The 13,326-nt window shown below is 47.6% G+C and overlaps 1 protein-coding gene across 6 annotated transcripts in view; it reads left to right on the top strand.

Annotated features, from left to right (window-relative positions):
• Nucleotides 1–5,296: 5,296 nt before the first annotated feature.
• The window catches only part of RFX2 (regulatory factor X, 2 (influences HLA class II expression)), a 52,287-nt gene continuing 44,257 nt past the window's right edge, over nucleotides 5,297–13,326 (top strand). For 3 of the 6 annotated variants that reach the window (XM_014531895.1, XM_014531893.1, XM_014531892.1), the window contains exons 1-3: nucleotides 5,297–5,318; nucleotides 8,253–8,294; nucleotides 11,891–12,139. In XM_014531895.1, coding sequence (XP_014387381.1) covers nucleotides 12,035–12,139 — 105 coding nt within the window. In that variant the 5' untranslated portion in view covers nucleotides 5,297–5,318; nucleotides 8,253–8,294; nucleotides 11,891–12,034. Of the gene's footprint in view, nucleotides 5,319–6,266; nucleotides 6,287–8,249; nucleotides 8,299–11,890; nucleotides 12,140–13,326 lie in introns of those variants that run through there. The other 3 variants (XM_005884398.2, XM_014531896.1, XM_014531894.1) reach the window with 3 other exon arrangements.

Genomic DNA, 13,326 nt, shown 5'->3' with positions numbered 1-13,326 from the left:
TTTTATGTATTATACTAGTGGCCCGGTGCACAAAATTCATACATGCGGGGGTGGGGGGGATTGTCCTTCAGCCCAGGCTGTACCCTCTCCAATCTGGGATCCCTCTCGCAATCTGGGACTGCTGGCTCCTAACCGCTCGCCTGCCTGCCTGATTGCCCCTAACCGCTCTTCCTGCCTGCCTGCTCACCCCCAACGACCCTCACCCCGATGGTGGCGTGGCCAGCCTGGGTGAGGGACTGAGGGCCGTTTTCAGGCTGGCCATGCCCCCAGCAGGGACCCTCACCCCGATGGTGGCGTGGCCAGCCTGGGTGAGGGACTGAGGGCCGTTTTCAGGCTGGCCATGCCCCCAGCAGGGACCCTCACCCCGATGGTGGCGTGGCCAGCCTGGGTGAGGGACTGAGGGCCGTTTTCAGGCTGGCCATGCCCCCAGCAGGGACCCTCACCCCGATGGTGGCGTGGCCAGCCTGGGTGAGGGACTGAGGGCCGTTTTCAGGCTGGCCATGCCCCCAGCAGGGACCCTCACCCCGATGGTGGCGTGGCCAGCCTGGGTGAGGGACTGAGGGCCGTTTTCAGGCTGGCCATGCCCCCAGCAGGGACCCTCACCCCGATGGTGGCGTGGCCAGCCTGGGTGAGGGACTGAGGGCCGTTTTCAGGCTGGCCATGCCCCCAGCAGGGACCCTCACCCCGATGGTGGCGTGGCCAGCCTGGGTGAGGGACTGAGGGCCGTTTTCAGGCTGGCCATGCCCCCAGCAGGGACCCTCACCCCGATGGTGGCGTGGCCAGCCTGGGTGAGGGGCTGACGGCCGTTTGCAGGCCCCTCCCTCAGTGGCCGCCTGGGCAACCCAGGCCTCCCGCTTGCTCCGTGGCCGCTGCCCACAGGCCCCTCCTTTGGCCAGAGGCCCAGGTGGACAGGAAGCTTGGCTTCCTCCGTCGCCGGGGGCGACCCAAGCCTCCCGCCTGCTCCAGCTGGCTCAGTGGCCACTGCCATTTTGTCCTGCTAATTTGCATATTCCCTCCTGATTGGCTGTGGGGTGTCGCAGAGGTACAGTCAATTTACATATTTGTCTATTATTATACTGTATTCTTACAATAAAGTGAGCTAGAGAAAATAAAAATGTTATTAAGAAAATCATGTAGCCCAGCCAGTGTGGCTCAGTGGTTGAGCATCGACCTATGAACCAGGAGGTCACAGTTCGAGTCCTAGTCAGGGCACATGCCCAGTGTGGGGCATGCAGAAGGCAGCCAATCAGTGATTCTCATCATTGATGTTTCCATCTCTCTTCCCCTCTCCCTTCCTCTCTGAAATTAATCAAGAAAAAATTTTTTAAAGAAAATCATACAGGTCATCTGCCAAGGCAAGTTCAAATTGTCACAAACCTCCAAAAAAATGTCCCAGTATATTTATTGGAAAAATAAATTCACGTATGAGAAGATCCACACAGTTCTCAAACCATGTTGTTCGGGGGTCAACTGTATTTATTTATGGCTGGGATTCAGACTTGAGGCAGCAGGTCCAGTATATCATTCCACTTCATCCTCCCCACCCATTTTGCAGATGAAGAAGCTGAGGCCACAGCAAGTGACGGAGCTGAGATTTGAACTTGTTTGTGCCTGAGTCCAAAGTCCATACTGCCCTTCCTCCCCTCCCAGCTGGACACTCACCTCAGCATGTTGAGTTTCTTATTTGGGCTGTTAAGTCTCTTCCCTAATGGAACTAAGATCCAATGGCAGGTTGGGAAGAGAACCAGGTGTCCCTTCTTTTGAAGCACTCCACAGAGCAGGGCTCTCAGGCTGGCTGGACATCAGCAGTCTTTGGGTCAGAAGGTCTGGCTCGCCCAGAGTAGAGTGTGTCCCGTGATGTGACGGGTACGCCTGAACCCTCCAACACATGGAACTCAACCTCCTCAAGAACTACAGCCCCTTGACCTGAGAACGTCTCGGACCCCCATCTTGGTAGTAGCCCTTGATTTGGAATATGCATCCACTTTGGAGGCAGATCCAGACTTCCATGTGTGCGATGAGGAGGTAGGGACTGTACTACTTCCCCGAGGGGTGCTACCCCACAGAGACAGCAGGTCAGGGTCACCAGATAGATGTGGCCTCGAGGCCGAAGGAGATGCCCAGTGACTTACAGCCCAGTGGCTGAGTAAATGCAGAAGTGGCAAGTTTAGGAGAAAGAAGTTCCCTTTTGGATTTGTTGTGGCACCTTAGGGGCTCCCAGGTCTGGGAGGCAACTGGAAATAGAACCTGGAGTTGGGCAAGTGGGTGGTGTTAAAAGTTGTGGTGAGGGTGACGGAGTTGGGGGAGGGGAGGACCACGTGGGACAAAGAAGGGACAGGGCAGGGGGCTGAGAAGGGACCCTTAGAGCAGCGGTTCTCAACCGGTGGGTCGCGACCCCTTTGGGGGTTGAACAACCCTTTCACAGGGGTCACCTAAGACCATTGGAAAACACATATAAACAAGAGCACAGAAACCCAAAGAGCAATACCAAACATTACAGAAAGGTCAAGTTCAGATGAGCCTGGAAACTGGCTACTAAGACCTTGGTTGGGGAGAACTGTGGAGCTGTCGTGAGAACATAGATGGAAGAACATGAGAGGGAGGCAAAGATGCCAAAACAACACAGACTCCCCAGACCCTGAGCCAGCAAAGGGACTAAGGCATGGGATCATGGTGGCGATGGACATGACTCTAAGATGGCATGATGGAACGTGCTGCGAGCTACAAGAATGGGACCTGAGCAGAAGGCAGAGGGCAGCCTGGTCAGCAGGTCCTCTGTGGAGACAAAGGCTCTGGGACACATGCTCACACCCGGATCAGAACTTTGGGAAGGGCCAGAGCGTAATAGGCTCTGCCAGTCTGTCTCGACAGGAAAGCCACCATAGGCAATGAATGATGGGAGGAAGAGAGGAGTAGAAATGTTGGGGTTAGGATCTGGGTCAATGGAGGGACGTGGGCTGAGGGGAAGGGGCAACGGGCATGGGGTATTGTGTAGTGGGGTGCAGGTTGAGAGGTAGGGAGAATAGGCTGTGTCAGAAAGTGGGTGATAGGGGGTTACAATTTGAGGACGTTATCTGTGGAGCAAAACCTGTACTCTGAGATTTTTCTCCTATAGACACGTGCAAATATGTAAACATAGGTGTGTCACCCTTTTTACAGTAAGAATCACTGATTTTTTCCCTATTGGGACCAGTCAACATTCAGTTTAATAGAAAAATGTCCATAGTAAGAACGTGGCAACAGGTTGTCTAAGTGGTTTGGGACATTTTTCTCGTATTAGCCTGTGCTGTACGTGTGTACATGCACATGTGTTTGTGTATATGTATGGTTTCTATATGTGTTTGTGTGTACATATGTGTGCATTCATATATATGCATTGTGTTGTGTGCACACGTTTGTGTGTGCATCCATGAGCATGTGTGTATGTGTGTTTGTGTGTATATGTGTGAGTGTACAACACTTTCTTTGCCCACTTTCTCAGCACAAAGCGGCTGACGGTTGGTCTCCCACACAGCACCCAGTTCCCATTCCTTTTGATGTGATGAACTTTGGGGTACCTGCCCCCAACCTGGGGAGAATTTTCGTTTCCTGGACACCAAGTCTTGTGGTGTTTTAGTTTTTACTAATTAGAGCTGGTATCAGAAGCCTGCCTAAAACATTTGCTGGGTGAAATGTCAGTGAAGGTTTTTTAATTCCCATTTTCCCCTGAATACATGGCATTGTCACTTGCACTAAAATCAGATCCCATTTAAGATGAGGTAGCCAGACCTGAGCTCGGACAGTTTACATTAGTAGTTGAATGTGCTTTAAGAGGGAAGTAAGAGAGTGTTCCCATTAGGACAGGAGGACAGGCAACTGTCCCATGTGACAGAGGATGACAGCCTATGACTTCAGGAGCCGACAGGGGCCTGCCTCCTGCCCCAAGCCCAGTTTCCAGAGCTTGGGCCTGGTCCTCTGCTGGAAAAAGAGGGAAAGTTTGGCTGCTGAGAAGAAAACAGGAACAGATGCCCAGTTCTTACCAAAAGAAAAAGGAATTTGAACTCTGAAGATACTTTATTCCAGAGAAACTCAGGGCCAGCTCTGATCCCTCAAAGTCCACTGCAAAAGAAAAAAGTTAAGACTTGCCAGAGGAATGACAGGATGCCCCAAAAGTTTAGGCAAAGGACTAATGGATTGCCCTTGCTGGGAGTTGGAATTGGATTCTCTTGGAAATGGTGGGGAGCCTCTAAAAGGTCCCTCGTTTTCCCCCCTCTAATTGCACACTCATTGTCTGACAGATTGTAACAATTTCATGTCCAGGTCACTATAGACCCCTCTTTGTTATTCTTAACCTGTCAACAAGTTCATTTCACTCAAGTGACATTTATCCAGCTCATTTCTCATGTTTGTTTAAATGTCGCATGTTCATTCGCATTTCACTCAAGTGACATTTATCCAGCTCATTTCTCAGACGTCGCATGTTTGTTTAAATGTTGCATATTCATTCAGGGCAATCCTGCCCTCCAGGCGACATTGGCAGTGTCTAGAGAGTCAGGGTGGGCAGGGGGTGCTCCCAGAGACCAGGGATGCCTCTCAGCACCCCACACTGCCCAGGACAGAGAATGTCCACCTGAGACGCCTGCATTAGTGTCTGCTGGGTCTGCTGGGCCAAGTGCGAGAAAGGACATGGTTTCTGCCATCATGGACTGTGAAAGCATCCACTTTTCGGCAAAGAGAGATGGAAACTTAGTTCCTCAAACGTGGGAATCTCCTCTTGGTGCCTAGAACTGAGCAGGGCTACGGTGAGGGCTGGCAGGGGCTTCCCGCAATCGGGGACAGTTAAGACAGAACCTAAACCACTCAGTACTTGCTCCTTAGACCCGGACTCAGATTGAAGGGGGGGTGCAAGAGAGGGTATGGACCTGATTTTTCTGGTCACTGTAAGCACACTGGGAATATCAGTACAAGTGTCACGAGACCCGGGTTTGAAAGAACTCCTGAGAGTGTCCTGGACTTGTTGCTTCTTGGTCATAAGAAATTAATTGCCTTTTGGGGGGAAAATGAACCCTGGTGCCATCCAGATGCCGCCAAGCAACAGGAGAGCAGGAACTGATGGCCTGAGGAGACCTGTGTCTCTCCCCAAAGTAAAAGTAAAAGGCTGTGTGGCTCTCCAAAGGGGAAGTTAATTAGCCAATCAGAAGGAAGGGAACTAAAAAACGCTTGTGTGCTCTTCTCTAATTACCCAAAGATGACCAATGTTTTCTAAATATCTGTCAGGCAGGTGGTTCCTCCGCTTGGCATATGAAAGAACGAATGAAAGGAGATTGCTTCAGGTCCTGGTGAGTCAGTGTCAGGCCAGGAGCGGGCGCAGAGATTGCCCTCAGCATTTCCTGCATTTCCTTTCCTGTCATTACTGGTTACTAGGTAACCAGAGTATTTTCCTGTAAACAGAAGTCTCTTTCCTTTGTGCCCAGGCAGATTCATTCATGGAGGCCGCAACCCAGGGCTGCTGACCATGGGTCTGCCATGCCCCCTCACATACCTCAGCACATGTCCTCACTGGTGGGTGTTGTTGGCAGCATCTCCAAAAAGTCAGATGTGCCTTCTAGACGCTGGTGCCCGCCCAGGAGAGGAAGCTACAGCAATGAGGCTGTGCTTTCCCACTTATTTCTCCAGTCTGCTCTTATCTTGGACCAGATGACAAATGAAAAGTGCTCGGCTTATAAACAACACACCAGGTGTGTTTCTGAGCAACCAGGAGCTTTGGGCCTACCTGGCCAGGCTGGGTCGTGTTTGAGGCCCCTCTCCATTGTGTTGGTCCACCTAAGGCCTCTGGACCCCAGTCTAGAGGGGCCACCGATGAAGGGAATCAGAGAAAGAATGCTTGGGTTCCTGCCTTGGGAAGAAAAACAGGAGAGAGGACAAATGAATGTAACAGAGACAGACTGAATGGCTCCCAGTTCTTATCGCAAGTTTAAGTTCAGAACAGAAGCACAGGCATGCATTCATATCTATGAGACTGTTTTAGGGTGACCTTGATCACCAAGGAGTCTGACCCTGCTGAGTGGGAACAGGGGATTCTCAAACTTCATGTTGAATGTGGCCAATTGGTGCCCTTGTCACCTCCCTTCCCCTGCTGCTTCATGTTCTACCAGGTGGAGTCACTCCAGCCTCACACCTTCTGGAAGGACCGCTGGAACTACTGCTCTTCAAGGGCTGCTAGCATGGCAAACCAGCAACAAAACATTCTTGCATTGACCTGGCCTAATGGCTCAGTTGGTTGGAACGTCATCCAGTACATCAAAAGGTTGTGACTTAGATTCCCAATCAGAGCACATACCTAGCATGTGGGAAGGCCACCCATCAATGTTTCTCTCTCTCTCTCTCTCTCTCTCTCTCATTTTAGCAGTTTAATATCACCTCAACTCTCTCTCTCTCTCTCTCACACACACACACACATTTTAGCAGTTTAATATCACCTCAGTTGGCTTTCTTTTTATTTATTCTTCTTAGGGTTCACTGAGCCTCTTGTAATTGTAAGTTGATGCCTTTCACCAAATTTAAGTGATGTTTAGTCACTCTTTAAATATATCTCTTCTCTCTCTCTCATTCTCTCCTTTTCTTCTGGCACTCCAATTACATGTACATTAGACTTCTTATTTCTCTTTATTTTTCCCCCCTCAGTTCTTTTGATTGGGTAAATTCTATTGATCTATCTTTAAGTTCACTGACTTTTCCTTCTGCCATCTCTGATAATCAGCTGTTAAACATATCCAGAGAAATTTCCATTTCAGTGAAATTTCTTTTCAGCTCCAGAATTCCTTTTTGTTTTTTTGTTTTTTTGTTAATCCTCACCAGAGGATATTTTTCCATTGGTTTTTAGAGAGAGTGGAAGGGAGGGGAAGAGACAGAGAGAAACATAAATGTGAGAGAGACATCGATTGGTTGCCTCCTGCATGTGCCCCGACCAGGGCCGGGGATCAAGCCTGCAACCGAGGTATATACCCTTGACTGGAACCGAACCCAGGACCCTTTAGTCTGCTGGCCGACGCTCTGTCTACTGAGCCAATCTGGCTAGGGCTCCAGAATTTCTGTTGGGTTCTTTTTTATAGTTTCTCTTCCTTTGTTGAAATTCCCACATGTTCATTCATTGTACTTATAATTTCCTTTAAGTTCCTGAGCATATTTTTAGTAGCTGCTTTATCTGCATCACTTGGATTGGTTTTCTTATAATTGACTCCTTTTTTTTCTCCTTGAGGATGGATGACAGTATCCTATTTCTTCTTACAGCAACAGTTTTTATTGGGTCATGGACATCATGAAAAATATGTTGTATTATCTCTGGATTCTGCCATGTTCCCCTGGTAGCATTTAACTTGGCTGGGCTCAAACTCTGTCACTCCTGCAGTGGGCAACAGCTGAAATCTTTTCTTAGTGTGTTTTTTTTTTCATCTTCAAGCTGCTGTTTTTTTCTCCAAGGTCCCTGGTGTCTCCCACACACATGTGTGGTTTAAAGATTTGGGTGTGCTCTGGCCGGTGTGGCTCAGTTGTTTGGGTGTCATCCCATGCACTGAAAGGTCACTGGTTCAATCCCCGGTCGGGGCACATGTTGGAGGCAACCAATCAGTGTTTCTCTTTTGCATCAACATTTCTCTCTCTCTCTCTCTCAAATCCATAAAAACATATCCTGGGGTGAGGATAAAAAGAAAGAAAAGATGTGGGGGCCTCTGTAGTTGCATCTGGGGGCTCGTCCCCTCTGTGCCTCTCTCTCTTCCAGGATTCCCTCCCAACATTCTGAATTTCTCCTCTGACGCTTCAACACAATAAGCTGCTGCTTTCTGCTACCCTAGCATTTGCGGATTTGGTTGGCCCCCAGGGCCAAAAGCCAGAGTTGCTGATCTGACCTTGTGACAGTGGTATTTCAGGGGTGAACTACCGGCAGTGTCTGCCTGCTTTGGTCACCTTCCAGTGACTTTATTTTTTAATTTAAATTCTTTATTGTTGAAAATATTACTTATGTCTCCTTTTTCCCCATTGACTTCTCCCTGCCTGCTTCCACCCCGCAGCATAGCCAGTGACTTTAAATAGTTCTTTTTTCAAAAATATTTTGCCCATATTTTATCATTGTTATCTGTAGGAGGGGTAGTCCAACCAATCTGCCCCACCATTACAGCGCTCTCTTGCATGTCTTTTAAAAACCTTTTTTTAAAATCCTAAACTTTGATGCGCTAAGATCCTTTGATGAATGAACCCCATTTTTTTTTTTATTTCAGAATACTGGATCAGCTTATGTGCAACCTACAACATTATCTCCGGTAGGTAAGGAAGGATTCCATGTTCTCTGCAGACTGGCGTGTTGTGTGTTAATATATCGGAGCAGCCAAGCTGGCTCACACAGTGTCTGTCAGTCTGTGTGTCTGACACTAGCATCAAGGGAGGTGTTCAGGGAGAGTAGAGCAGTCAGTCTCCAAAGGTCACTACATTTCCCAAAATAGTCCCAGACATCCTAAAAGTAGATTTAAAATTTTCTGAAGCCTTTATGAACTTATTTATATTTCCCACCTGTACTGCCTTTTGAAATCTGAATCTATGTATTATTATCTGTCTTATAAAGTACTGTCATAGATTCTCACAGTCTCACTAGCTAGTTTTATATAATTCAATATCAGATGTAATACTGGGGAGTTACTAAAGTGTTCACTCATTTGATCATTATGTATCAACTGCCTGAGTTGTGCATGACACTGAAGCACTACACCAAAACTATCTTGTGGTATGCCCTGGTCCCTACTGGTTCCTTGGGCTCCTCATCTTATGGACCCCTATTTGAGTTGGGGTGTATGGGTAACACAAACTGGGTGGCTTGAAACATCAGAAATTTATCCTTTTGTAGTTCCAGAGACTAGAAAGTGTTGGCAGGGTCATGATCCCTTTAGGGGAGGATCCTTCCTGCCGCTTCCAGCTTTGGGTGGCTCCCAGCAATCCTAGTTGTCTCTTGGCTGGTAGCTACATCACTCCAATCTCTGCCTCTGTCTTCACGCGGCCTTTTCCCTGTGTGTCCTTTCTGTCTGTCATAAGAACTCTGTCATTTGATTTAGGGCCCACCCTAATCCAGTATGGTCTCATCTCAATCCTTACCTTGATTATATCTGCAAAGACACTATTTCTAAATAAAATCATATTCTGAGATTCCAGGTGGACATGAATTTGAGGAGACACTATTCAATGCACTACAACTCCCCAAAGTTATCTGTCCATTGTGCCCAAACTCCTGTCTTAAGTTTTAAGGGCTGCAACTGGCTTCTAGGGTTCCATGGTTTGGTGAATCAACGTGACTTCATAAGCTTTAGAGCACCATTGTTGTCATTTCAGACCAGTGTTTGATATTTCCATTTGTCTTTAAATGTTAGCAGCTCCACCCTCCTAACAATCTGAGTGGCCCTCTGCAGCCGCCTCCAGCCCTGCCCTGTTGGTGAGATATGGCCACAAGAACTATGCACTAGATCAGTGATGGCGAACCTATGACACGCGTGTCAGAGGTGACACGCGAACTCATTTTTTTGGTTGATTTTTCTTTGTTAAATGGCATTTAAATATATAAAATAAATATCAAAAATATAAGTCTTTGTTTTACTATGGTTGTAAATATCAAAAAATTTCTATATGTGACACGGCACCAGAGTTAAGTTAGGGTTTTTCAAAATGCTGACACACCAAGCTCAAAAGGTTCGCCATCACTGCACTAGATCAAGGGCCTGTGGACCTCCAGGTTTTGAATCAAGACAGTGTGATTTTTCTACCCATCTTCCAAAACCACATCACTTTATCAAACCCAGATTATGTGGACCGAGCACCAGCAACCTTTGCCCATTGCCTGTATTTGGAAATAAAGTTTTATTAGAATACAGCCAAGATCATTTATTTACATGTCAGCAAAGGCTGCTGTTGTGCCATGATGGCAATGTCTCGTAGTTGCCGCAGAGACTAAATGACCAAAATGTCTCTGGTCCTTTACAGCGAAAGTGTGCTGATCCTCGTCTAAACAATATAAGCTGAACAATGCAATCAACTCAGACAGTGCATAGTAAATAGTGTGCTAAACCAGGGAACACGTTAGCATGAAAACTCCACATGATATGGAATAACTTGTTTTCTGGAAAGTGTATTCTGGCCACAGTAAGCTGAGCATGGACTCACTGTCCATCCCCAACGCTCTCACACCTCTCCTTGCTTCACTAAGGCTTAGACTTTGGAATAAAATTATTTCTGCCTCTGGAACAAAGAAGTGATCTCAGTGAAGTCAGCTTTCTCACTTTGTTGCTAGTAGATTCTTTTCACAAAGAGTTCTAGTCCACTTATCTCCTCCTGGTGTCACTGAAGTTATCCACTTCTTGGCTTTAAATGGGAACAAAGTGGTATATAGAGTGTAAATGACTGATTTAAGTGTTAGGGAAAACTGTAAATAAGAGACCTCGGTTAAGCAATTTCCAACAGAATATTCCAAAGGTCAGTTCTGTCAAGAAGGCAGAGAGAGTTGGAAACACAGGACTGGAAAGCCACAGTCTTCTCTGAAAAAGGCAAATTAAGGAGGAGGTGCCAGTCACCATGGCGTGCTGGGGACATCTAGTGTTGAGAACTGAGTCAGGCTCACAGGAAACAAAGATGCCACAGACACAGACCACAGATCTATGCAGTGGCTCTCATGGTACCAAAGGCTTGTGGACAGGGGACTAGAGAAAGTCATGGAATAATCCGTCAATAAAGATGAGATTAAACTAACACATTTGGATTCAAACCCACACATATCCCTTTCTACTTCCCTTCGGCAAGTTATTTTATTGTTACCAGTTGTTTTCTGCACTAAAAAAAAAAAAAGGCTTTGAAAAAAATTTTTTATTCATTCTTGCAGCTGGGAACTCTTGGGGTGATAGAGAAACATGAAAGTTCTGGCACTATATCCTGGGCACTGTGATGTGTGCTGTGCCATTCAGGCCTGCATATGAGGCAGAAGCCAGGAGACTCCACTCTTAGGAGTGGCATGCTCAGAAATGGGGCAGGACAGGATAGGGACTGCAGAGCCACCTCCTCTCTCTGCAGTTTGTGTATTTCACTGCCTCTCAAATGCTTAAGGTAGCCAGTAGTTTATTTAAAATTGAAGACAGTTTGACTTTCTGCATTTTATAGAATGGTTTTGTATCATTTGCCACTTTGTTCTGATATTGAGTCTTTTTGTAGAGAATTTTAAATTACCTATTTGAAAGACGTATGCATCTGGCTACAAAGAAATACATTCTTATGCTTTCTTGTGGGCAAAGATCTCTAGGTACAGAGGGCAATTTTGACTTACTGCTGACATTCCTGAGGACTTGTACCCAGCCCAGCACAGTGTTTCTTAACTGTCACTGTACCTCACCTTTTTTCTCCCTAGGTCAGTGGTTCTCAACTGGGAGACAGTTTTGCCCCCAGGGGACACTGGATAATGTCTGGAGACATTCTTGATTGTCGCCACCTGAGGAGGGGGTGCTTCTGGCATCTAGCGGGTGGGGGTCAGGGATGCTACTCAACACCCCTCAGTGCCCAGGAGCCCCCCAGACAGTGATCCAGCCCCAGTGTCATAGGGCCAAGGGGAGAGACGCTGCCTGAGGAGATCATTTGCCAAGCTCCCCAAACAGAAAGCACCCACCAGGGGCTTTGGCTTGCTGGGTACATGAGTATAGTTCCATGAGTCCTGAAAATAGTTCACCCTGATCAGCCTGGAACAGGGACAAACAGTGACCACTGTCCCCGCATGCCTCTAAGGAACTCCTACAGGGCTACTTTTTGGTTTAATATTTGGAAGAACAGTCCCTGCCCCCTCCCCCCTCCCTTTCTTTGGAACAATTATGCAACCTATTCCCCGTTCTTTACCCAGCCTGGCCGGATCGCTGCTCTGAACCTGGAAGGCTATCGGGAACTCCCGCTCGCCTGTCCTGTCTGCATCTGCAGTTGCCTCTGTGGGCCTCATGACTGCAGCCCTGCCCGCTCACCCTCTCTCCGCCTCTCTTCAGAACTGAGCATGCAGAGTTCAGAGGGTGCAGCGGACTCACCAGCTTCTGTGACTCTGTGTTCGTCAGCGGCCGCCCAGGCGCCTGTGGCCCAGCCAGTGCCAGCCTCCCCGCAGGTAACAGACCAGCCCGGGAAGATCAGTGTGGCCAGTGTGGTTGCATCCACTGTGGTTTTGAAAAGCACTTGACTCAGCAGGGAGGAATCTGTGTTCTCCTGAATTGCCTTCTCAGCCCCAAGGTTAGAGCTGTTGAAATAGCTGCACCTTCTCTGTCTCCCCCACCAAATCTGACTTAGTTTGTTCTTCTCTTTTAAGGGAAGTTTTCTTCTACCTTGGGAATGACCTTTTTACACAGAAAGACTTTATGGGTAAGGCAAATGATAAGTGAAAATTCTCAGTATTGGTTCACAATTGAATCTAGCATTAGAATGGATATATTTAAAACTAGAGGCCCGGTGCACAAATTTTGCACCATTGGGGTCTCTTGGCCTAGCCTGCGGATTGGGCCGAAACCGGCTCTCTGACATCCCCCAAGGGGTCCTGGATTGTGAGAGGGTGCAGGCCAGGCCAAGGGACCCCACCAGTGCATGATTGGGGCCAGCAGGGAGGGACCACAGGAGGGCTTCAGGGTGTGTCTGGCCCATCTCGCTCAGTCCCAATCGGCCAGACACCAGCAGCAAACTAACTTACCAGTCGGAGTGTCTGCCCCCTGGTGGTCAGTGCACGTCATAGCGAGCATTTGAGCGGCCTTAGCATATCATTAGCATATCACGCTTTGATTGGTTGAACAGACGACGTGACACTTAGCATATTAGGCTTTTATTATATAGGATTTGTGGAGAAAATTTTTACATTAAGGCTGTGTCAAAATAAAAACCGTAACTCAAAAAGATATCTGTGCCCCTTGTTCATTACAGCATTATTTACAATAGCCAAGATATGGAAACAAGCTAGGTGTCCATCCAGACAATTGGGTAAAGAAGATGTGATACATAGATACAATGGAATATTACTCAGCCATAAAGAGAATGAAATTGTGCCATTTGCAACTACATGGAGGGACCTACAGGGAATTATGCTAAATGAGATGTCAGACAAATACCACATGATCTCACTTATATGTGAAACAACAACAAAAACGCACACATTAAGCTCATAGATAGAGGACAGATTGGTAGTTGCCAGAGGGAGCGTGGGAGTGGGTGAAATGGGTCCTGCCATGGCCACTGTGTCTTTCCCAGGTTCCAGGGCTTCCGTCCCTGTTAGAGATGCATCCAGGTGCCCCCTCTCCCCCTTGGCAACAT

The sequence above is a fragment of the Myotis brandtii genome, unplaced genomic scaffold, assembly GCF_000412655.1.
Source record: "Myotis brandtii unplaced genomic scaffold, ASM41265v1 scaffold827, whole genome shotgun sequence".
In the NCBI taxonomy this organism is placed as follows: Eukaryota; Metazoa; Chordata; class Mammalia; order Chiroptera; family Vespertilionidae; genus Myotis; species Myotis brandtii.
This window is presented reverse-complemented; position numbering and strand designations above follow the sequence as displayed.